General features: G+C 43.8%; 1 protein-coding gene and 2 long non-coding RNA genes across 4 annotated transcripts in view; 1 reads left to right on the top strand and 2 right to left on the bottom strand.

Moving 5' to 3' along the window:
* Positions 1-26,437, bottom strand: part of LOC118400689 (receptor-type tyrosine-protein phosphatase S-like) — a 440,366-nt gene that overhangs the window by 79,956 nt on the left and 333,973 nt on the right. The window contains exons 19-22 of the mRNA XM_052475331.1: positions 14,714-14,822; positions 13,316-13,528; positions 8,433-8,599; positions 6,722-6,837 (exon numbers count right to left, since the gene is read on the bottom strand). Coding sequence (XP_052331291.1) covers positions 6,722-6,837; positions 8,433-8,599; positions 13,316-13,528; positions 14,714-14,822 — 605 coding nt within the window. The remainder of the gene's footprint in view (positions 1-6,721; positions 6,838-8,432; positions 8,600-13,315; positions 13,529-14,713; positions 14,823-26,437) is intronic.
* On the top strand, positions 15,201-16,787 carry LOC127910676 (uncharacterized). Of its 2 annotated transcripts, none has more exons than XR_008075727.1 (3): positions 15,201-15,410; positions 16,421-16,502; positions 16,581-16,787. It is a non-coding gene; the product is annotated as an uncharacterized LOC127910676 (long non-coding RNA). The 2 variants fall into 2 exon arrangements; XR_008075728.1 differs by having other exon boundaries at positions 16,343-16,502.
* LOC127910674 (uncharacterized) lies at positions 21,372-25,371 on the bottom strand. Its single transcript, XR_008075725.1, has 3 exons — positions 24,674-25,371; positions 23,005-24,316; positions 21,372-22,953 (listed from the first exon to the last, which is right to left on the bottom strand). It is a non-coding gene; the product is annotated as an uncharacterized LOC127910674 (long non-coding RNA).

The following is a 26,437-nucleotide window of genomic DNA, read 5'->3' as shown; positions in this document are numbered from 1 at the left end:
TTTTTCTTCGTTGCTCCTTTTCCACGAGAGGCGATCAAATGTCGAACCATTGTTTGCAATGGTCTTTAATCAATTCTGCTCGTTATCTAGTAGAGTGCAGAAAGACCCTGTCAGTTAAGATTGGAATTAGAGCAATGGTGGAGGGATGGATGGATGGATGGATGGAGGGAGGGAGGGAGGGAGGAAGGAAAGAAAGAAAGAAAGGGGGGGGGAGGGAGGAGGGAAGGAAGGAAGAAGGAAAGAAGGAAAGAAGGAAAGAAGGGAGGGAAGTGAGAAGACAGAACTCCTGTAAAAACCCAATTTCTCTACATCAGCAGAAGTGATAGCAGAGGTTACGTATAGTGGATTAATGCGCAGCCAAACAGCTCTGTGACAAAATCACAACTGAAAATACAACCAAAGTCAAAACAGCTGGCCTACAAAAAAAAGGAAATTTGTGCTAAAATTGCAACATGTGGGAAATAAACTTTGTAAATGGGGGAAGTGCTAGAAAATGTAAAATAATGTGAGAGGACAAACACAGGAGGACTAACTTTCATAGTGAAAATCGACTTCACATAGAGGACTGCTCAGACCAGAATCTGTGAAGGATAGCAAAAATACAATATAAACAAAAACAAGTCTATGAAAATACTGAACTTAAAAAGAAAACAGTAGAAGAAACACATACAGAGAGAGAGACAAAAGTATCTCAATCCATCACTAATTCACAAAATGTTTTACCAATGTTATTACTCTCTGATCTTTGTGTTCTTTTGTACAGGCAACATGGAGTTCCTCCTCTGAGGTCCTTCTCAGCGAGGAGGGGGGGTCCTGAGTGTCTGGCAGGGGGAAAGTAGGCCACACACTTTCAGCAGTACACCCCCCTCCCCCACCGGCAAATTCCAATCAGTGTTGCAGTGGCAGCGAGAGTTGTTTGTTTGCCACGGGTGTCCATCACTCTGCTCGATTGAAACTCCTCTATAAAGCCTCCTAGCCTCAGCAGTCATAACCAGGAGTGAGTCAGAAATTGATTTTGCTTCTCTTACATAAGGTAAGAAGGTTGGCATCATAAAAGAGGGCCGACAGAAAGAAAGGAAGGAAGGGAAATGGCTAAATTTCTTTTGTAAAATGAAAAGCCCATTTGTCCAGACGTCTGTGAGAGAGGCATTGCTAGTGGAAGTTGTGTAAAAGCATCTACATATTTCGACCAACAGTTGTATAGTCTGTGCTGATGAGCTAGAGTTAAGGGAAACGCCTGTGAAGGTTCACAGTCTGTCGAGAAGATCCATGACAGTAAAGGCTGTGTCGCAGCTACACCCTCTTAGGTCTGTGTCTGTCTTTCTACTCAGGCAGAACGAGAGCCATCTGTGGAAGTCGTCCTCACACCTTGTCTGTTTGGTCAATGTGAGGTCACTGAAGAATGGCACTGCAGCTGCCCCATTACTCCAGACAGGAAAGGAGAGAGAATTCAGTTTCTTGGGGGTTTGTGGTATATTGCTAATATACCACGGCTAAGGGCTGTTCTTGGCACGACACAACGCAGAGTATATTGGCCATATACCACACCCCCTCGGGCCTTATTGCTTAAATATAACACAAGACATAACATAACACATCCCGTAGATCGTCTGGTCATGCTTCTTCTGTGTCATTATGGTATTTTATTAGGATCCCCATTAGCTGTTGAGAAAGCAGCAGCTACTCTTCCTGGGGTCCACATAACACATGATATAACACATGATATAACACATGATATAACACATGATATAACACATGACAAAACACCTGACATAACATGACATAACACATGGAACCAGCAGACGAGTTCAGAGAGAGGGATGAAGAGGGGGTCACGGAGCCAGTAGACGAGTTCAGAGAGAGGGATGAAGAGGGGGTCAGGGAGCCAGCAGATGAGTTCAGAGAGAGGGATTAAGAGGGGGTCAGGGAGCCAGCAGACGAGTTCAGAGAGAGGGATGAAGAGGGGGTCACAGAGTCAGCAGACGAGTTCAGAGAGAGGGATGAAGAGGGGGTCACGGAGCCAGCAGACGAGTTCAGAGAGAGGGATGAAGAGGGGGTCACGGAGCCAGTAGACGAGTTCAGAGAGAGGGATGAAGAGGGGGTCAGGGAGCCAGCAGATGAGTTCAGAGAGAGGGATTAAGAGGGGGTCAGGGAGCCAGCAGACGAGTTCAGAGAGAGGGATGAAGAGGGGGTCAGGGAGCCAGCAGACGAGTTCAGAGAGAGGCCAGCAGCATACCACAAGCAGGGTTGTTCCTGGATGGGAGACCAGATGCTGCTGGAAGTGGTGTTGGAGGGCCAGTAGGAGGCACTCTTTCCTCTGGTCTAAAAAAAATATCCCAATGCCTGAGGGCAGTGATTGGGGAAGCTGCCCTGTGTAGGGTGCCGTCTTTCGGATGGGAGGTTAAACGGGTGTCCTGACTCTCTGAGGTCATTAAAGATCCCATGGCACTTATTGTAAGAGTAGGGGTGTTAACCCCGGTGTCCTGGCTAAATTCCCAATCTGGCCCTCAAACCATCACTGTCACCTAATAATCCCCAGTTTACAATTGGCTCATTCATCCCCCTCCTCTCCCCTGTAACTATTCCCCAGGTCGTTGGTGCAAATGAGAACGTGTTCTCAGTCAACTTATTTGGTAAAATAACGGATAAATAAAACATTTTAAAATAAAGAGGGATGAAGAGGGGGTCAGGGAGCCAGCAGACGAGTTCAGAGAGAGGGATTAAGCAGATGAGGGGTGAAGACGTGTGTGTGTGTGTGTGTGTGTGTGTGTGTGTGTGTGTGTGTGTGTGTGTGTGTGTGTGTGTGTGTGTGTGTGTGTGTGTGTGTGTGTGTGTGTGTGTGTGTGTGTGTGTGTGTGTGTGTGTGTGTGTGTGTGTGTGTGAGCCTGCTTTTGTGGACTTGTGGGAAGAAAAGATAGTTAAACACAAGAGGACGAGGCAGTTCCGGATGTAAGCTATGTGTGTGAGCAAGACAGGGTATTCTCCTGCAGGCCTGGTAGAGGAGGTCCGCCTCCCTACAGAGGAATTGGTAGGAAGAGCAGGGTGTTCTCCTGCAGGCCTGGTAGAGAGAGTCAGCCTCCCTACAGAGGGCTTGGTAGGAAGAGCAGGGTGTTCTCCTGCAGGCCTGGTAGAGGAGGTCCGCCTCCCTACAGAGGACTTGGTAAGAAGAGCAGGGTGTTCTCCTGCAGGCCTGGTAGAGAGAGTCAGCCTCCCTACAGAGGGCTTGGTAGGAAGAGCAGGGTATTCTCCTGCAGGCCTGGTAGAGGAGGTCCGCCTCCCTACAGAGGACTTGGTAGGAAGAGCAGGGTGTTCTCCTGCAGGCCTGGTAGAGAGAGTCAGCCTCCCTACAGAGGGCTTGGTAGGAAGAGCAGGGTATTCTCCTGCAGGCCTGGTAGAGGAGGTCCGCCTCCCTACAGAGGGCCTGGTAGGAAGAGCAGGGTATTCTCCTGCAGGCCTGGTAGAGGAGGTCCACCTCCCTACAGAGGACTTGATAGAAAGAGTAGCGTAAAACCCGGCAGGCCTGGTAGAGGAGGTCCGCCTCCCTACAGAGGGCCTGGTAGGAAGAGCAGGGTATTCTCCTGCAGGCCTGGTAGAGGAGGTCCGCCTCCCTACAGAGGGCTTGGTAGGAAGAGCAGGGTATTCTCCTGCAGGCCTGGTAGAGGAAGTCCGCCTCCCTACAGAGGGCCTGGTAGGAAGAGCAGGGTATTCTCCTGCAGGCCTGGTAGAGGAGGTCCGCCTCCCTACAGAGGGCTTGGTAGGAAGAGCAGGGTATTCTCCTGCAGGCCTGGTAGAGGAGGTCCGCCTCCCTACAGAGGGCTTGGTAGGAAGAGCAGGGTATTCTCCTGCAGGCCTGGTAGAGGAAGTCCGCCTCCCTACAGAGGGCCTGGTAAGAATAGCAGGGTATTCTCCTGCAGGCCTGGTAGGAATAGCAGGGTATTCTCCTACAGGCCTGGTAGGAAGAGCAGGGTATGCTCCTGCAGGCCTGGTAGAGAGAGTCCGTCTCACTACAGAGGGCTTGGTAGGAAGAAAATGGCAAAACGAGAGCCCAGACTTCTGGAATTTGGATTTGGAGTAGAAAGAGAGAGGAAGAGAGAGAAATAAAGACAGCGAGGAAAAGAGAGAGACAGAGAGAGATAGATAGAGAAAGAGCTAACAGCTATAGATGGGTGGTGGGGTGGGTTTGGAGGGGGGAGACGACAGATATCCACTAAGTTGTACTTCACTAGCCAGGCAAGTCTGGAGACGGACCTGGAGCACAAACCTTAAGATAATGACGAGAGGGCGCCAGCTCGGTCATCATGTGACCAGAGCCACCCCCCCCCACACACACACACACACACACACACACACACACACACACACACACACACACACACACACACACACACACACACACACACACACACACACACACACACACACACACACACACACACACACACACACACACTTAGCCTAGTTCAGCATCTGAATTATAATCTAAAACAGATTTCATGCTATCCCAAGGCTGGGGTCAATGTGCAGGCATGGGCTTGAGGACATTATGCTCCATTGGGTTGTACTGGAGGGCCCTTCAAGTGTACTGGAGTACGCTCATTAGCTAATGGGGATGTTCGCAAATGTTTGCTGCCCTGCTAAAATGTCAGTTAAAATGAACTTCTCGGAGTGAAGAGATAATGACATTTAATTTAATGAAATGATGGATGAAAGGAGAAGAGGACACAATAACATGTAGAATGTGTGTGGGATAGAGAGAGAGAGAGAGAGAGATGCTGTAACAACGTTTCTCTTTCTTATCAATGGAGCGGTGGAGGACTCTGAGAGGAGAGAGGCGGAGGACGACGGAATGTACTGGAAGGAAAAGAGACAAATAACATGAAAGGGCCATAATGCTAATTTTCCCTGCCATTACCGGGCCAGTGCCGGGAGAACGAGCCCTACAATAAAGCATGTGATAAAGGAGAAGGGTTCAGATAGTGGAAGTTGTGTGTCTGTCCACTGGGCAAAAACTGGTTGAATCAACGTTGTGTCCACATAAATTCAACCCAAATTAAAAATCTATGAAAAAGTGATTGGATTTGCAAAAAGTCATCATCGTATTGAGGTATTTCGTCTTTTTTCACTGTCAACCTAAATCCAATGACATGGTGACATTTTTCTGTTGACTTCATGTCGAATTCACGTTAGTTGACAACTCAATCAAATGTATATCTAAACGAGACATTGAACTGACGTCTGTGCCAAGGGGTGTGTGGGTGTGTTGGAACCCCAGTGAGATTTTGCTCTGTCTTCCAATGTACAAAGTGGGTGGGGGTTCTAAGTATAGTCTGCCTGCACCAAACTACGGGATCACCAGACAGCGTCGGAGATTAGGTCCTTTGAAATGTGAGCCTTTTGATGGACTGGAGATTGGCGACGGAAGATTGACGACTGATAGACAAGGAGAGAGGGAGGGAGAGAGGAAAACATGAATCGGGAGTAAGGAGAAGAGAGAAGGATAGGGGGTGTGTGACAAAGATACTGGGCGTAGACAGAGTTGACAGAGATGACAGGGAAATGTCAGCCATGGCTTTAGACCGAGAAGTGTTTTGTAGTGACGCCTCTTGCACTGAGATGCAGTGCCGTAAACCGCTGTGCCACTCGGGAGATGATGAACAACATAATACTTGAGGACAGTAATGTCAGGAGAAGGAAGGTGGACTAAACGTACAGGACCGGGTTTTGAGAAAGATGTTCTAATACAGAAATCAAACTTGAACGTCTGTACATTTTTCCAGAGAAACAGGGTCTTATGGTTATTGTGAAGGGCTTGGTTTTTGTAGATGGAGATGGAGAAACACAAAGGAAGTTACAGCATTCTGAACTTGATTTTCATATCTGGTGTCATGAAACCGGATATGTCAAAAATACCACATTAAGCTTGAAATCCGCCATCATTTTTACATGAGCAATACAGTTTGTCCACAGGTTAATTGAGCCTCCTTAAGCTGATGAAAGTGTTTATGCATAAATTATATTCCATGTGTGTGTGAGTGTTCACCTTTAAAAAAAAGTGTATCTTGGCTTGTGTTGAGGTAAGTGGAGTGTGTTTGTTTATGGGTGTGTTCTGTCATAGGTCCCCACAATGCTGTTAAACGTGTCTGTGTGTGTATGAGGGTGTGTTCTGTCATAGGTCCCCACAATGCTGTTAAACGTGTCTGTGTGTGTATGAGGGTGTGTTCTGTCATAGGTCCCCACAATGCTGTTAAACGTGTCTGTGTGTGTATGAGGGTGTGTTCTGTCATAGGTCCCCACAATGCTGTTAAACGTGTCTGTGTGTGTATGAGGGTGTGTTCTGTCATAGGTCCCCACAATGCTGTTAAACGTGTCTGTGTGTGTATGAGGGTGTGTTCTGTCATAGGTCCCCACAATGCTGTTAAACGTGTCTGTGTGTGTATGAGGGTGTGTTCTGTCATAGGTCCCCACAATGCTGTTAAACGTGTCTGTGTGTGTATGAGGGTGTGTTCCATCATAGGTCCCCACAATGCTGTTAAACGTGTCTGTGTGTGTATGAGGGTGTGTTCCATCATAGGTCCCCACAATGCTGTTAAACGTGTCTGTGTGTGTATGAGGGTGTGTTCCATCATAGGTCCCCACAATGCTGTTAAACGTGTCTGTGTGTGTATGAGGGTGTGTTCCATCATAGGTCCCCACAATGCTGTTAAACGTCTCCAGGCCGTACCTGTGGTCTGGAAGTTAATGCGTCTCATCTCCACTGGGTCTGTGGGGTGGTGTGGGGTGATCTCTGCGTTGTTCAGCAGACATTTTGTTCTGGGCTCTGACTCCTTTCGTTTACGGCTTTGGAGGGGGGAGGAAAACAAAGACGTGCAACGTCAACACAAAAACAGCCACCCTTCACAGTCCACACACAACCAAGAAGCGCTCAGTACAGCTGCTACAACTTCGACGGCGAAAGTAAAAAATGAAGGAACCCGTCGAGAGGCATACAGTATCTAGCGCACCGTCTTTTCCCCTTCCATTGTTTCACCCCAGACTAATTACACATACATTTTATGCTGAGACAGGTTATTTTCTAGCCTAAAAATCACACACACCAATAAAGTACGGCTAAGCCTTACCTGTCAGGTTTGCTGCTTCCCAGAGAAAGAAATGGAGTTTCAAATCGATATATAAAGAGGGGAAACCACAACACAAGGAGAGAGAGAGAGGGAAAGCAGGAGAGGGGGGGAGAGAAATCAAAGCATTTAAAAATTCACAGGGGCTACTGCCTTGCAGCGCTAGATAGATAGAGTTCCTCAGCATTTGGAGGAGCTGGTCGGTCCGTGTGTGTATGAGTGTGTCTGTGAGTATGACTGTGTGTGAGTCTTGGTGAGCTCGGGGGGAAGTGGGGGGTGTCAAGATGAAGAGCAGGTAGAAATACTAGCCACCATAGAGAGAGAGAGACAAAGAGAGAGACCATAAGAGAGAGAGAGGTTGGTCCTTCTGTGGCTCAGTTGGTAGAGCATGGCGCTTGTAACGCCAGGGTAGTGGGTTCGATTCCCGGGACCACCCATACGTAGAATGTATGCACACATGGCTTTGGATAAAAGCGTCAGCTAAATGGCATATATTATATTATTAAATGGCATATATATTATTATATATTATATATAGAGAGAGACCATAGAGAGAGAGTGAGAGACCATAGAGAGAGAGAGAGAGAGAGAGAGAGAGAGACCATAGAGAGAGAGAGACCATAGAGAGAGAGCGAGAGAGAGAGACACACACTCCCTAAGGGGAGATGTTGCTCTCCCTAACCACTAACATCCAGAGCTATAACTGACTGAGTGTCAGCTCGGCCCTGTTTCTCCTATTCCACATGTTGGCCTGCCTATCCTACGTGACTTCAGTCACCCAGCACATAGTTATTGTATACTACTGGTGCTCTCTGAGATAGACAGTGTGTTGCCTACAACACTGTTTGAAATAGAAGCAGATAGAGTAGCCTAGTGGTTAGAGTGTTGGACTAGTAACCGGAAGGTTGCGAGTTCAAACCCCTGAGCTGATAAGGTACTAATCTGTCGTTCTGCCCCTGAACAGGTAGTTAACCCACTGTTCCCAGGCCGTCATTGAAAATAAGAGTATGTTCTTAACTGACTTGCCTGGTTAAATAACGGTAAAAAAAATAAAAAAATATTTTAAAAACACTGTTCGTTTGCTCCAGACCCAAAACACTTTAGATTTAACTTATTTTTTAAGTTAAAATAAGGTTTTAGATATCCTCTCATTCAAGTTAAAATATCATCATTGATATTTCCCTGATTTGAGCTCTTTCACTAACTCCTCCAAGTCTCTGATCCCCCCCAGTCTCTCCCTCCTCCTCCAACATACAGAACAGACTACACAATCCCCTTCAGCCTACATCCCCCAGAATCCCCTACGACGTAACTCACTTCTTGTAGAGGAGGATGGCGATGACGATGCAGATGATGAAGACTACGGCCAGGACGGGCCCCACCACCCAGATGAGGCCGTCCCCACCTGTCTCCATGGGCAGAGGATCAGCCTCAAGTTCTGGGGTCACCACTAAGTCTGTGTATGGGCTGGCCGCAAACATTTTCTACAGAGAGAGAGAGAGAGAGAGAGAGAGAGAGAGAGAGACATAGGGGTCACCTCTACGCAGACGACACCATTCTGTATACATCTGGCCCTTCTTTCGACACTGTGTTAACAAACCTCCAATCGAGCTTCAATGCCATTAAACATTATTTCCGTGGCCTCCAACTGCTCTTAAAACTTCGCCTAAATGACATTCCACATCTAACTGCCTGTAGCTCAGGCCCTGAAGCAAGGATATGCATATTCTTGGTACCATTTGAAAGGAAACACTTTGAAGTTTGTGGAAATGTGACTTGGATGTAGGATAATATAAGACAATAGATCTGGTAGACGAAAATACAAGGAAAAGACTAAACATTATTTTTTTCTACCACCATCTTTGAAATGCAACAGAAAGGTCCCTGTTCCAGCCATCCATAATTCCGATGGTGTCCACAAGATGGCAGCAAGGTATGTGCAAAGTTTCAGACGGATAACTTGAAGTATGAACAAACTACATGACATTTAGTGTGAAGTCACCCAGGTACATTTGGTCAAATCATGAAAGAGACATTTGCATTCATATAAACATTTTCTGCAAGAATATCGTCGAATCTGTATACTTGGACTTTGATTGAGCTTTTCTAGTATTAGTAGCCATATTATGATTGAGCTTTTCTAGTATTAGTAGCCATATTATGATTGAGCTTTTCTAGTATTAGTAGCCATATTATGATTGAGCTTTTCTAGTATTAGTAGCCATATTATGATTGAGCTTTTCTAGTATTAGTAGCCATATTATGATTGAGCTTTTCTAGTATTAGTAGCCATATTATGATTGAGCTTTTCTAGTATTAGTAGCCATATTATGATTGAGCTTTTCTAGTATTAGTAGCCATATTATGATTGAGCTTTTCTAGTATTAGTAGCCATATTATGAGTTCAACATTTGTAAAAGAAACAGTTTTCATAACTGAATATTCTTTATAATTTTTGTCCAAAAGGAAAAGGCATGCTGTCATACAAGGTTAGTAGCTACATTTTACGACATATACAAGGTTCCGGGTACTCCCGTAAAGCCCAGCTCATTGGATATATAACTAGCTTTGTTTGACCCCAATTGGTGCTTATTTGACAAAGTTAGAGTCGTTCAAGTGAAGACCGCCAGCGTCATTGGCGTGCCATGAAGGTGTCGCTCTCTGACCAAATATGGTGTCCTATAGGATATACTACACCGCTAATGATATAGTGAAGTCTTGTTACATTCTAGGATCTCTGAGGAATACATACCAACGTGATTTGACTGGTTGAAACAACGTTTAGGGTTAGATTTTCACAGATTCCTTTCTTTGCATATTTGAACGAGTGGAAATACAAAATCGATCGTGCATGCTATATGGACCTTTGAGAGATATGAAAAATGATTTTATCCAACAAAACGACACTTCATGTTATCTCTGGGTCTCTTTGGATGATAAATCAGAGCAAGATTTCAGAATATAAGTACACATTTCACCTTCAGAGGTGAATTTATCAAACCTATCGCAGTGAAAAAAGTGTTTTGTTGTTAGCAGCTCTCCTCAAACAATAGCATGGCATTTTCCGCAGTAAAAGCTACTGTAAATTGGACAGTGCAGTTATATTAACAATAATTTAAGCTTTCAGCCGATATAAGACACTTATATGTATCAACATTTGTTGTTTCTCTAAAATCTGCAATGGTGACACAATGCGCTGCATGATTTACAACTGTCCCGTTGATGGGATGCCGATCCCTAAATAAATGCTAGTAAAACTAAATACATGCTCTTCAACCGATCGCTACCCGCACCTGCCCGCCCGACTAGCATCACTACTCCGGACAGCTCTGACTTAGAATATGTGGACAACTTTAACCTCTTGATCTGAGCCATCCCGGATCCGGGATCGTGACTACACCCTCTGGCTCATTACCATAACGCAACATTAACGATTTCTAAAAATCGCAAATGAAATGAAATAAATATGCCTGTTCTCAAGCTTAGCCTTTTCTTAACAACACTGTCATCTCAGATTTTCAAAATATGCTTTTGAACCATAGAAAATCAATCATTTGTGTAAGAGTATTGATAGCTAGCATACCATTTAGCGTAGCATTTAGCACGCAACATTTTCACAAAAACCAGAAAAGCAATCAAATAAAATAATTTACCTTTGAAGAACTTCAAATGTTTTCAATGAGGAGACTCTCAGTTACATAGCAGATGTCCATTTTTTTCCTGAAAGATTCTTTGTGTAGGACAAATCGCTCCGTTTTGTACATCACATTTGGCTACCGAAACGAACCGAAAATTCAGTGACCAAAACGTCAAACTTTTTCCGAATTAACTCCATAATATCGACTGAAAAACATGGCAAACGTTGTTTGAATCAATCCTCAAGGTGTTTTGTCACATATCTCTTCATTGATATGCCGTTCGTGGAAGCATGCTTTCCTCTCAGAATCCCATGGAAAAATACCAGCAGCTGAGTTTTGCGCACCAATTTCCACGCAGGACACCGTGGGGACACTTGGCAAATGTAGTCTCTTATGGTCAATTTTCCAATGATATGCCTGCAAATACGTCACAATGCTGGAGACCCCTTGGGGAAACGATAGAAAAGGCAGGCTCATTCCTGTCGCATTCACAGCCATATAAGGAGATAATGAAAAACAGAGCCTCAGAAATCCTGTTAATTTCCTGGTTGCAGTTTCATCTTGGTTTTGACTGAAGCTTCTGTTCTAGGCCACTCACAGTGAAAATCTTTGCAGTTCTGGAAACGTCAGAGTGTTTTCTTTCCAAAGCTATCAATTCCATGCATAGTCGAGCATCTTTTTGTGACAAAATATTGCGCTTAAAACGGGCACGTCTTTTTATCCAAAAATGAAATACTGTCCCTAGAGTATCAAGAGGATAAATACCTAGGTGTCTGGCTAGACTGTAAACTCTCCTTCCAGACTCATATTAAGCATCTCCAATTCAAAATTAAATCTAGAATCAGCGTCCTATTTCGCAACAAAGCATCCTTCATTCATGCTGTCAAACATACCCTCGTAAAACTGACTATCCTATAGATCCTTGACTTCGGCAATGTCATTTACAAAATATCCTCCAACACTCTACTCAGCAAATTGGATGCAGTCTATCACAGTGTCATCTGTTTTGTCACCAAAGCCCCATATACAACCCACCACTGCGAATTGAATGCTCTCGTTGGCTGGTCCTCGCTACATATTCGTTGCCAAACCCACTGGCTCCAGGTCATCTATAAGTCTTTGCTAGGTAAAGCTCCACCTTATCTCAGCTCACTGGTCACCATAGCGACACCGACCCGTAGCACACACTCCAGCATGTACAGTCGTGACACAAATATTAATTTTCACAAAGTCTGCTGCCTCAGTTTGTATGAGGGCAATTTGCATATACTCCAGAATGTTATGAAAAGTGATCAGATGAATTGCAATTAATTGCAAAGTCCCTCTTTGCAATGCAAATGAACTGAATCCTCGAAAAACATTTCCACTGCATTTCAGCCCTGCCACAAAAGGACCAGCTGACATCATGTCAGTGATTCTCTCGTTAACACAGGTGTGAGTGTTGATGAGGACAAGGCTGTAGATCACTCTGTCATGCTGATTGAGTTCGAATAACAGACTCTAAGCTTCAAAAGGAGGGTGGTTCTTGGAATCATTGTTCTTCCTCTGTCAACCATGGTTACCTACAAGGAAACAAGTGCCGTCATCATTGCTTTGGATTGCTGAGGACTGGGGTAAAGTCATTTGCTCAGATGAATCCCCTTTCTGAATGTTTGGAAAAAAGTTTGTCCGGAAAAGACAAGGTGAGCACTACCATCAGTCCTGTGTCATGGGTTGCTTCTCAGCCAAGGGAGTGGGCTCACTCACAATTTTGCCTAAGAACACAGCCATGAATAAAGAATGGTACCAACACATCAAAACATTGATTGAGAACTTCCCATTGAGAACTTGTGGTCAATCCTCAAGAGGCGGGTGGACAAACAAAACCCCACAAATTCTGACAAACTCCAAGCATTGATTATGCAAGAATGGGCTGCCATCAGTCAGGATGTGGCCCAGAAGTTAATTGCCAGCATGCCAGGGCGGATTGCAGAGGTCTTGAAAAAGAATGGCTACACTGCAAATATTGACTCTTTGCATCAACTTCATGTAATTGTCAATAAAATCCTTTGACACGTATGACATGCTTGTAATTATACTTCCATAGTAACATGTGTCATTCTCAAAACTTTTGGCCACGACTGTATATCTCATTGATCATCCCCAAAGCCAACACCCCTTTGGCCGCCTTTCCTTCCAGTTCTCTGTTGCCAATGACTGGAACGGATTGCAAAAATCACTGAAGTCGGAGACTTATATCTCCCTCACTAACTTTAAGCGTCAGCTATCATGGCAGCTTACCGATCGTCTGAATGTGCTCAGGGCTCAGGGTGTGTCTGAATGTGCTCGGGGTGTGTCTGAATGTGCTCAGGGTGTGTCTGGATGTGCTCAGGGTGTGTCTGAATGTGCTCAGGGTGTGTCAACGTGCTCAGGGTGTGTCAATGTGCTCAGGGTGTGTCTGAATGTGCTCAGAGTGTGTCTGAATGTGCTCAGTGTGTGTCTGAATGTGGTTAGGGTGTGTCTGAATGTGCATGTGTATGAGTACACACACACGTGCGTGCGCCTCTCGTCACCGGTACTCACCACGGCGGTGGTGTTGAGCTCAGCCAGTAGGAAGAAGACGTATTCCTGCCCGGGCTCCAGAGGTTTACTCTCACAGCTGCTGTGGCGGTGCTCTGTGCCCAGGGTGAACGAGGTGGGGAGCTGCTTGAAGCAGGCTGTGATGTAGGGCTTCTTGCCATCCGCCTGGCTCAGCTGACGCCTGGTACGACGCTTCGGGGTGATGTCCCTCAGCAGCTGAAGGAGAGAGGGGTGAGGTGAAGGAGGGATGTAGAGAGAGAGAGGGGGGAGAGGTGAAGGAGGGAAGTAGAGAGAGAGGGGTGAGGTGTGTCGTGGAAATTTCCTCTATTTACCAAATCATGGGAGCAAACCACACACACAAGTCAGAGTTAGTTATAAAAGTCCATATTTAATTATATGAGCTCTATCACAATCCTGTGAGTCTCAGATAAATTCAGTGTCTCTCAATGAATTCTCTGAGAGCCCCCTTACAATGCAACTGAGATCCTTTAATAGCAAAGAACACACATAGTCAGACAGCATAGACATAATAAATTGTTCAGCTTTGTCTCCTTACTCAAACCCCAGAACCATAAACCAATCCTCCATATCAACAGGCATATATCAAATTGTCATTTAGATACAACCAACTCTAAATACAACCAATCCTGGACAAGCTCACGGAGAGGAGAATGAGGCAATAGGTTAAAACAATGTTGAAAATGGGAAGAGATGGTGGACCCACTGTATCCATCAACAGTATCTACATTTGTCTGCCCATCCGCTTGTCTGTCTATATCCATTAATTTAGCATTCCAATCTGATCAGTCAGTGTGGGAAGACGAAGAACGTTCAACCACCAAAGGAATCTATGGAGATAGTTTGTGTAAAAATCTACATGTCAGCTGAAAACTTCCTCGATGGGGTTTCGCAGGTCGATTCCCTCCATACACTCCGTCAATAGGCTGCTTGTTGGCACCAGGTTTCTCCATTCATTTACAAAAGAATATGAAGAACTTTTCTGAAGAGGTGGAATGTGGGTAATTCCAAATGGAATAGCTCGCCTGTGATCACAGCTCAAGGTCACACTTAGCAACCAAGGCAGGAAGGAAGGGTGGGAGCATGCATGTCATTTTGGAGGGATGGAGGGAAAGAGGGAACACGCTTGAGGAAAACTATGGAACCCCCTCCGACGTTGCTATGAACATCTCCGTGGGATGAGGAACACTTGGACAGACATGCATGTGGGCGAGCAATGTGTTGTTTTGCGGTCTTTGGTATCTGTAGCTAACAATTCACTTAAATGCTAATAACTTTGTGATCAGATGCATTGTAGCACGAAGCAGCTTGATGTACAAGTACAGCTCCTGCACGGGATTATAATCTATCGCGGGCCACATTTAAATGGGAGTTGGTTCTTACCTCTTCCAAGTCCATTTCGTCTGGGTTCTTGAGATGTCGTGCAGTCCCCAAACCCTTCTTTAGTGGTACCGCCACCACATAGAAGTCCCTGCAACACACACAGACATCACTACCATCAACATCCTCAGAGAACCATAACATTAACTTACAGTACAGGGACTAATAGGAAGTGTGTGTGTGTGTGTGTGTGTGTAGGTGTCTGTGTGTGTGTGTGTGTGTGTGTGTAGGTGTGTGTGTAGGTGTGTGTGTGTGTGTGTGTGTGTGTGTGTGTGTGTGTGTGTGTGTGTGTGTGTGTGTGTGTGTGTGTGTGTGTGTGTGTGTGTGTGTGTGTGTGTGTGTGTGTGTGTCTGTGTGAGAGAGAGATGGTAAGTGACAGTAAAAAGAATGTGAGAGAGAACGTATGAATAATGAAACATCAGAGTGTGAGCAGAAAATAGAGAGAAGGACAGAAGGTTGGCAAGAGAGAGGTCAGGAAATTAAGGCGTAATGTGGAAGAATGTGGGAGTTTAAGAGAGAGACAGAGAGACAACTACAGTAAGAGAGAGGTCAGGAAAGTAAGGCGTAATGTGGAAGAATGTGGGAGTTTAAGAGAGAGACAGAGAGACAACTACAGTAAGAGAGAGGTCAGGAAAGTAAGGCGTAATGTGGAAGAATGTGGGAGTTTAAGAGAGAGACAGAGAGACAACTACAGTAAGAGGTCAGGAAAGTAAGGCGTAATGTGGAAGAATGTGGGAGTTTAAGAGAGAGACAGAGAGACAACTACAGTAAGAGAGAGGTCAGGAAAGTAAGGCGTAATGTGAGGGAATGTGGGAGTTTAAGAGAGAGACAGAGAGACAACTACAGTAAGAGAGAGGTCAGGAAAGTAAGGCGTAATGTGGAAGAATGTGGGAGTTTAAGAGAGAGACAGAGAGACAACTACAGTAAGAGAGAGGTCAGGAAAGTAAGGCGTAATGTGGAAGAATGTGGGAGTTTAAGAGAGAGACAGAGAGACAACTACAGTAAGAGAGAGGTCAGGAAAGTAAGGCGTAATGTGGAAGAATGTGGGAGTTTAAGAGAGAGACAGAGAGACAACTACAGTAAGAGAGAGGTCAGGAAAGTAAGGCGTAATGTGGAAGAATGTGGGAGTTTAAGAGAGAGACAGAGAGACAACTACAGTAAGAGAGAGGTCAGGAAAGTAAGGCGTAATGTGGAAGAATGTGGGAGTTTAAGAGAGAGACAGAGAGACAACTACAGTAAGAGAGAGGTCAGGAAAGTAAGGCGTAATGTGGAAGAATGTGGGAGTTTAAGAGAGAGACAGAGAGACAACTACAGTAAGAGAGAGGTCAGGAAAGTAAGGCGTAATGTGGAAGAATGTGGGAGTTTAAGAAAGAGACAGAGAGACAACTACAGTAAGAGAGAGGTCAGGAAAGTAAGGCGTAATGTGGAAGAATGTGGGAGTTTAAGAGAGAGACAGAGAGACAACTACAGTAAGAGAGAGGCCAGGAAAGTAAGGCATAATGTGGAAGAATGTGGGAGTTTAAGAGAGAGACAGAGAGACAACTACAGTAAGAGAGAGGTCAGGAAAGTAAGGCGTAATGTGGAAGAATGTGGGAGTTTAAGAGAGAGGCAGAGAGACAACTACAGTAAGAGAGAGGTCAGGAAAGTAAGGCGTAATGTGGAAGAATGTGGGAGTTTAAGAGAGAGGCAGAGAGACAACTACAGTAAGAGAGAGGTCAGGAAAGTAAGGCGTAATGTGGAAGAATGTGGGAGTTTAAGAGAGAGACAGAGAGACAACTACAGTAAGAGAGAGGTCAGGAAAGTAAGGCGTAATGTGGAAGAATGTGGGAGTTTAAGAGAGAGGCAGAGAGACAACTACAGTAAGAGAGAGGTCAGGAAAGTAAGGCGTAATGTGGAAGAATGTGGGAGTTTAAGAGAGAGACAGAGAGACAACTACAGTAAGAGAGAGGTCAGGAAAGTAAGGCGTAATGTGGAAGAATGTGGGAGTTTAAGAGAGAGACAGAGAGACAACTACAGTAAGAGAGAGGTCAGGAAAGTAAGGCGTAATGTGGAAGAATGTGGGAGTTTAAGAGAGAGACAGAGAGACAACTACAGTAAGAGAGAGGTCAGGAAAGTAAGGCGTAATGTGGAAGAATGTGGGAGTTTAAGAGAGAGACAGAGAGACAACTACAGTAAGAGAGAGGTCAGGAAAGTAAGGCGTAATGTGGAAGAATGTGGGAGTTTAAGAGAGAGACAGAGAGACAACTACAGTAAGAGAGAGGTCAGGAAAGTAAGGCGTAATGTGGAAGAATGTGGGAGTTTAAGAGAGAGACAGAGAGACAACTACAGTAAGAGAGAGGTCAGGAAAGTAAGGCGTAATGTGGAAGAATGTGGGAGTTTAAGAGAGAGACAGAGAGACAACTACAGTAAGAGAGAGGTCAGGAAAGTAAGGCGTAATGTGGAAGAATGTGGGAGTTTAAGAGAGAGACAGAGAGACAACTACAGTAAGAGAGAGGTCAGGAAAGTAAGGCGTAATGTGGAAGAATGTGGGAGTTTAAGAGAGAGACAGAGAGACAACTACAGTAAGAGAGAGGTCAGGAAAGTAAGGCGTAATGTGGAAGAATGTGGGAGTTTAAGAGAGAGACAGAGAGACAACTACAGTAAGAGAGAGGTCAGGAAAGTAAGGCGTAATGTGGAAGAATGTGGGAGTTTAAGAGAGAGACAGAGAGACAACTACAGTAAGAGAGAGGTCAGGAAAGTAAGGCGTAATGTGGAAGAATGTGGGAGTTTAAGAGAGAGACAGAGAGACAACTACAGTAAGAGAGAGAGTTGTGGAAATTCAGTACTGAGGGAGACTTGGTCTTGGTCATTTCTTCAAACTATCATCTTTATTTAATATTGATTAATTATTGCAATAATGAAACCGTCAGCCCAACAGTCTTGACTGACTGTTTGGCTGAGAATCTAGCCTTTACAGATGATGCACAATGTTTATATAGCTGACACCAAGATTGCTTAGTCAGTCACTTCTAACCTTCCCATAAGTAAGAGAGAGAGAGAGAGACAGCTACAGTAAGAGAGAGAGACTGCTACAGTAAGAGAGAGAGAGAGAGAGACAGCTACAGTAAGAGAGAGAGAGAGAGACAGCTACAGTAAGAGAGAGAGAGAGAGAGAGAGCTACAGTAAGAGAGAAGGAGAGAGACAGCTACAGTAAGAGAGAGGAGAGAGAGAGAGAGAGAGAGAGAGAGAGAGACAGCTACAGTGAGAGAGAGAGACAGCTACAGTAAGAGAGAGAGAGAGACAGCTACAGTAAGAGAGAGGGAGAGACAGACACAGAGAGAGAGAGAGAGAGAGAGAGAGAGAGAGAGAGAGAGAGAGAGAGAGAGAGCTACAGTAAGAGAGAGGGAGAGAGACAGCTACAGTAAGAGAGAGAGACAGCTACAGTAAGAGAGAGAGAGAGAGAGAGGGACAGCTACAGTGAGAGAGAGACAGCTACAGTAAGAGAGAGAGAGAGACAGCTACAGTAAGAGAGAAGGAGAGACAGCCACAGTGAGAGAGAGAGAGAGAGAGAGAGAGAGAGAGAGAGAGAGAGAGAGAGAGAGAGAGAGAGAGAGAGACAGCTACAGTAAGAGAGAGGGAGAGAGAGAGAGACAGCTACAGTAAGAGAGAGAGACAGCTACAGTAAGAGAGAGAGAGAGAGACAGCTACAGTGAGAGAGAGAGACAGCTACAGTGAGAGAGAGAGAGAGACAGCTACAGTGAGAGAGAGAGAGAGACAGCTACAGTAAGAGAGAGAGAGAGAGAGAGAGAGAGAGAGAGAGAGAGAGAGAGAGAGAGAGAGAGAGAGAGAGAGAGAGAGAGAGAGAGAGAGAGGAGAGAGAGAGAGACAGCTACAGTAAGAGAGAGGGAGAGAGAGAGAGACAGCTACAGTAAGAGAGAGGGAGAGAGAGAGAGAGAGAGAGAGACAGCTACAGTGAGAGAGAGAGACAGCTACAGAGAGAGAGAGAGAGACAGCTACAGTAAGAGAGAAGGAGAGACAGCCACAGTGAGAGAGAGAGAGAGAGAGAGAGAGAGAGAGAGAGAGAGAGCTACAGTAAGAGAGAGGGAGAGAGACAGATACAGAAAGAGAGAGAGACAGCTACAGTAAGAGAGAGAGAGAGAGAGGGACAGCTACAGTGAGAGAGAGACAGCTACAGTAAGAGAGAGAGAGAGACAGCTACAGTAAGAGAGAAGGAGAGACAGCCACAGTGAGAGAGAGAGAGAGAGAGAGAGAGAGAGAGAGAGAGAGAGAGAGAGAGAGAGAGAGAGAGAGACAGCTACAGCTACAGTAAGAGAGAGGGAGAGAGAGAGAGACAGCTACAGTAAGAGAGAGAGACAGCTACAGTAAGAGAGAGAGAGAGAGAGACAGCTACAGTGAGAGAGAGAGACAGCTACAGTGAGAGAGAGAGAGAGACAGCTACAGTGAGAGAGAGAGAGACAGCTACAGTAAGAGAGAGAGAGAGAGAGAGAGAGAGAGAGAGAGAGAGAGAGAGAGAGAGAGAGAGAGAGAGAGAGAGAGAGAGAGAGAGAGAGAGAGAGAGAGAGAGCTACAGTGAGAGAGGGAGAGAGTGTCAGTGTCCCTCAGGCTATAGAGAAAGTTTACTACCATCAATCAAACATAAAAATGTTAAACGGGGCCGAGACTCAGGTGGAATCATCATTTGGCATAAGCAGGACTTAGTACTGAATGAAATGAAAAAAGGTACCAGTCACATTTGGCTAAAACTTAACAAAGGTTCAATCTATTGTGACAATGATGTTTACATATGTGCAGCTTATGCTCCTCCTTCAGATTCATCATATTATGATGATCAGTTTTTTGACAATCTCCAGACAGAAATCATTACATTTCAGGCAGAGGGTAAAGTGCTTCTTTGTGGAGATTTCAACGCAAGAACAGGTTCTGAGCCTGACTACACTGATGCGGGAGGTAACCACCACATATTTGGACACCCTTCCTTGTACAGTAGCCCTATTATAAATAATAGAAACAGTCCTGACCAAATACTGAACAAAAATGGAAAAGAGTTAGTACATCTCTGTCGAGCCTTAGGCCTGTACATGCTTAATGGTAGAATCAGAGGGGACTCTTTAGGTCAGTTTACTTACTGCTCAGCTCTTGGGACAAGTGTAGTCAATTATGCCATCACTGACATTGACCCCTCCTCCATTAGTGCATTCACTGTCAGACCACAGACACCATTGTCAGATCACAGTCAGATCAACGTGTTTCTGAAGAAATTAACCGGCAATATTCATTCAAAAAAACAGCCCAATAAACTTTACAACATAAACCAATCATACAGATGGGCTCCAAACAGTGCAGAGACATTAATTGAAACATTGAACTCAAATGAAATGATGAACTCTATACAGTTTTTCAATAACTCACAGTACCAAAACAATAAAGATGGTGTCAATTCAGCTACCCAAAACATCAACTGCATATTCCAAAAAGCAGCATCGAAAGCAAATTTGAGAAAACCAAAGCAATGCAACATCAGAAGCAAAAATCAAAATGTTTCTGACAAATGGTTTGATAATGAATGTAAAACAATTAGAAAACACCTAAGACAAATGTCAAACAAAAAACATAAGCAGCAAAACAACCCAGAGCTACGATATGAATACTGTGAAACTCTGAAACACTATAAACAAACACTGAAATGCAAGAAATTAAATTATACCAACAAGACCCTTGATGAAATTGAAAACGCAATTGACCAAAATCAGTTCTGGGACATGTGGAACAATTTAAGCACAACAAAGCCACAAGAATTAGCCATACAAGATGTAGGAATTTGGAAAACGTATTTTGATAATCTATACAAAAACATCCCACAAAAAGACTTACAACAGAACCACAACAGAACCACAACAGAACCACAACAGAACCACAACAGAACCAATTAGAAATTAAAGAAAAATTGAACATCCTTGAATCAGTCATTAAAAACAACCAAAATCCATTAGATTACCCAATAACCCAATAACCCAATAACCCAATAACCCAACAACCCAATAACCCAATAACCCAACAACCCAATAACCCAATAACCCAATAACCCAACAACCCAATAACCCAACAACCCAACAACCCAATAACCCAACAACCCAACAACCCAACAACCCAACAACCCAACAACCCAATAACCCAACAACCCAACAACCCAATAACCCAATAACCCAACAACCCAACAACCCAATAACCCAATAACCCAATAACCCAACAACCCAATAACCCAACAACCCAACAACCCAACAACCCAACAACCCAATAACCCAACAACCCAACAACCCAACAACCCAATAACCCAATAACCCAATAACCCAACAACCCAACAACCCAACAACCCAACAACCCAATAACCCAATAACCCAATAACCCAACAACCCAACAACCCAATAACCCAACAACCCAACAACCCAACAACCCAATAACCCAATAACCCAATAACCCAACAACCCAACAACCCAACAACCCAATAACCCAATAAACCAATAACCCAATAACCCAACAACCCAACAACCCAACAACCCAACAACCCAATAACCCAATAACCCAATAACCCAATAACCCAACAACCCAACAACCCAACAACCCAATAACCCAATAACCCAATAACCCAATAACCCAACAAGAACTAAATGAAAAGCTAAAATCTATTAAATCAAAAAAGGCTTGTGGTGTAGACAACATCAGAAATGAAATGCTGAAAAACAGCACACCTGAGTTGCAAAATGCTGTGCTTAAATTGTTCAACATGGTTTTAACTTCTGGCTGCTTCCCTGATGTCTGGAACCAGGGGCTCATCTCCCCTATCCACAAAAGTGGAGACAAATCAGACCCCAATAATTACAGGGGAATTTGCGTCAACAGTAACTTTGGGAAAGGTTTTATGTAGCATTTTGAATTCAAGAATTCAAACCTTTCTTCAAGAAAAAAATGTAATAAGTAAATGTCAAATTGGCTTTCTTCCTAACCATCGCACTACTGACCATATATACACCTTACACACACTAATTAATAAACACCATCGCACTACTGACCATATATACACCTTACACACTAATTAATAAACACCATCACACTACTGACCATATATACACCTTACACACTAATTAATAAACACCATCACACTACTGACCATATATACACCTTACACACACTAATTAATAAACACCATCACACTACTGACCATATATACACCTGACACACACTAATTAATAAACACCATCTCACTACTGACCATATATACACCTTACACACACTAATTAATAAACACCATCACACTACTGACCATATATACACCTTACACACACTAATTAATAAACACCATCTCACTACTGACCATATATACACCTTACACACACTAATTAATAAACACCATCACACTACTGACCATATATACACCTTACACACACTAATTAATAAACACCATCTCACTACTGACCATATATACACCTTACACACACTAATTAATAAACACCATCACACTACTGACCATATATACACCTTACACACACTAATTAATAAACACCATCTCACTACTGACCATATATACACCTCACACACTAATTAATAAACACCATCACACTACTGACCATATATACACCTTACACACACTAATTAATAAACACCATCTCACTACTGACCATATATACACCTTACACACACTAATTAATAAACACCATCTCACTACTGACCATATATACACCTTACACACACTAATTAATAAACACCATCACACTACTGACCATATATACACCTTACACACACTAATTAATAAACACCATCTCACTACTGACCATATATACACCTTACACACACTAATTAATAAACACCATCACACTACTGACCATATATACACCTTACACACACTAATTAATAAACACCATCTCACTACTGACCATATATACACCTTACACACACTAATTAATAAACACCATCACACTACTGACCATATATACACCTTACACACACTAATTAATAAACACCACCTCACTACTGACCATATATACACCTTACACACACTAATTAATAAACACCATCTCACTACTGACCATATATACACCTCACACACTAATTAATAAACACCATCACACTACTGACCATATATACACCTCACACACACTAATTAATAAACACCATCTCACTACTGACCATATATACACCTTACACACACTAATTAATAAACACCATCGCACTACTGACCATATATACACCTTACACACACTAATTAATAAACACCACCTCACTACTGACCATATATACACCTCACACACACTAATTAATAAACACCATCACACTACTGACCATATATACACCTTACACACACTAATTAATAAACACCATCTCACTACTGACCATATATACACCTCACACACTAATTAATAAACACCATCACACTACTGACCATATATACACCTCACACACACTAATTAATAAACACCATCTCACTACTGACCATATATACACCTCACACACTAATTAATAAACACCATCACACTACTGACCATATATACACCTTACACACACTAATTAATAAACACCATCTCACTACTGACCATATATACACCTTACACACACTAATTAATAAACACCATCTCACTACTGACCATATATACACCTTACACACACTAATTAATAAACACCATCACACTACTGACCATATATACACCTTACACACACTAATTAATAAACACCATCTCACTACTGACCATATATACACCTTACACACACTAATTAATAAACACCATCACACTACTGACCATATATACACCTTACACACACTAATTAATAAACACCATCTCACTACTGACCATATATACACCTTACACACACTAATTAATAAACACCATCACACTACTGACCATATATACACCTTACACACACTAATTAATAAACACCACCTCACTACTGACCATATATACACCTTACACACACTAATTAATAAACACCATCTCACTACTGACCATATATACACCTCACACACTAATTAATAAACACCATCACACTACTGACCATATATACACCTCACACACACTAATTAATAAACACCACCTCACTACTGACCATATATACACCTTACACACACTAATTAATAAACACCACCTCACTACTGACCATATATACACCTCACACACTAATTAATAAACACCATCACACTACTGACCATATATACACCTCACACACTAATTAATAAACACCATCTCACTACTGACCATATATACACCTTACACACACTAATTAATAAACACCATCACACTACTGACCATATATACACCTGACACACACTAATTAATAAACACCATCTCACTACTGACCATATATACACCTGACACACACTAATTAATAAACACCATCTCACTACTGACCATATATACACCTTACACACACTAATTAATAAACACCACCTCACTACTGACCATATATACACCTTACACACACTAATTAATAAACACCACCTCACTACTGACCATATATACACCTCACACACTAATTAATAAACACCATCACACTACTGACCATATATACACCTCACACACTAATTAATAAACACCATCTCACTACTGACCATATATACACCTTACACACACTAATTAATAAACACCATCACACTACTGACCATATATACACCTGACACACACTAATTAATAAACACCACCGCACTACTGACCATATATACACCTTACACACACTAATTAATAAACACCACCTCACTACTGACCATATATACACCTGACACACACTAATTAATAAACACCATCACACTACTGACCATATATACACCTTACACACACTAATTAATAAACACCATCTCACTACTGACCATATATACACCTTACACACACTAATTAATAAACACCATCTCACTACTGACCATATATACACCTTACACACACTAATTAATAAACACCATCACACTACTGACCATATATACACCTCACACACACTAATTAATAAACACCATCACACTACTGACCATATATACACCTCACACACTAATTAATAAACACCACCACACTACTGACCATATATACACCTTACACACACTAATTAATAAACACCATCACACTACTGACCATATATACACCTCACACACTAATTAATAAACACCATCACACTACTGACCATATATACACCTTACACACACTAATTAATAAACACCATCTCACTACTGACCATATATACACCTCACACACTAATTAATAAACACCATCACACTACTGACCATATATACACCTTACACACACTAATTAATAAACACCATCACACTACTGACCATATATACACCTCACACACACTAATTAATAAACACCATCACACTACTGACCATATATACACCTCACACACTAATTAATAAACACCACCACACTACTGACCATATATACACCTTACACACACTAATTAATAAACACCATCACACTACTGACCATATATACACCTCACACACTAATTAATAAACACCATCACACTACTGACCATATATACACCTTACACACTGTCACGAGTCCGACCGAGGGTGTTTCCCCTTCCCGGGCGGTTGGCGCTCGGCGGTCGTCGTCACCGGCCTATTAGCTGCCACTGATTGTTTTTCCTCTCCCTCCTTGTATGTTTAGTGGTAGCACCTGTTCATGATTAAATCAGCTAATTAGTTTGTCTTTATTAGACAGCCGGCCCGCCTGGTTGTTGTGCGGGATTATTGCAGTGTAACCTTCGGCTCTGTTGTTAGAAGTACGTGTTAGTGCCTGGTCGTTACGTTTTCTGTTGTACATTCTCATTCCCTGTGTTTGGGGCCGTTACTATTGTGAGCACCCTGGGATGCGTTGGCGCTATTAAAGACGCACAGCTTTGCACTCACTGTCTCCTGCGTTTGACTCCACACACCTACGACACCTGAAGTGTTACAGAATCCCGCACCCGAATCAAATCGAATGGAGTCAGCAGGAGCAGCAGCCAACCCTCTCCCATCGATGGAGGAACGGGTTCTCCACCACACCACCATTCTCCATCGGATCGGATCGCGATGGATCAAGTGATGGAGAGAATGGACCGATGGGAGAGGAGTGGTCTCCTCTCTCCACCTTCGGCACCCCGACTCCGGTCTCCCCATCACTCGACTCCAGCACCCTTCGTCTGACGCTACCGAGGGCTTATGATGGAGCGGCGGCGGGTTGCCAGGGGTTTCTGCTTCAGCTGGAGCTATACCTGGCCACCGTTAGACCCCCTCCCTCAGGAGCGGAGAGGGTGAGTGTCCTCATCTCCTGCCTCACGGGTCGTGCTCTGGAGTGGGCGAACGCAGTCTGGAATGGCCCAGACTCAGCGCGGGAGCACTACCCAGAGTTTTCCTGCCGCTTCCGTGCCGTATTTGATCACCCTATAGACGGCCGAGCGGTGGGAGAACGACTTTTTCATCTCAGGCAGGAGAGGAGGAGCGCCCAGGATTACGCGCTGGAGTTCCGGACCTTGGCAGCCGGATCTGGGTGGAACGACAGGGCCCTTATGGACCACTACAGGTGTGGTCTCCGAGAGGACGTCCGCCGGGAGTTAGCGTGTCGGGACACCACTCTGTCACTGGATCAGCTGATTGACATGTCCATTCGACTGGACAATCTGCTGGCTGCCCGCGGGCGTTCAGAGAGGGTCCTGTGCGTTCCACCACCCGGCCCCTCCGCTCCCATTCCGATGGAGTTGGGAGGGGCTGCG

Source organism: Oncorhynchus keta, chromosome 22 (genome assembly GCF_023373465.1).
Source record: "Oncorhynchus keta strain PuntledgeMale-10-30-2019 chromosome 22, Oket_V2, whole genome shotgun sequence".
Classification (NCBI taxonomy): domain Eukaryota; kingdom Metazoa; phylum Chordata; class Actinopteri; order Salmoniformes; family Salmonidae; genus Oncorhynchus; species Oncorhynchus keta.
The sequence above is the reverse complement of the archived record's forward strand: the minus strand, read 5'-3'. Positions and strand labels throughout refer to the sequence as shown.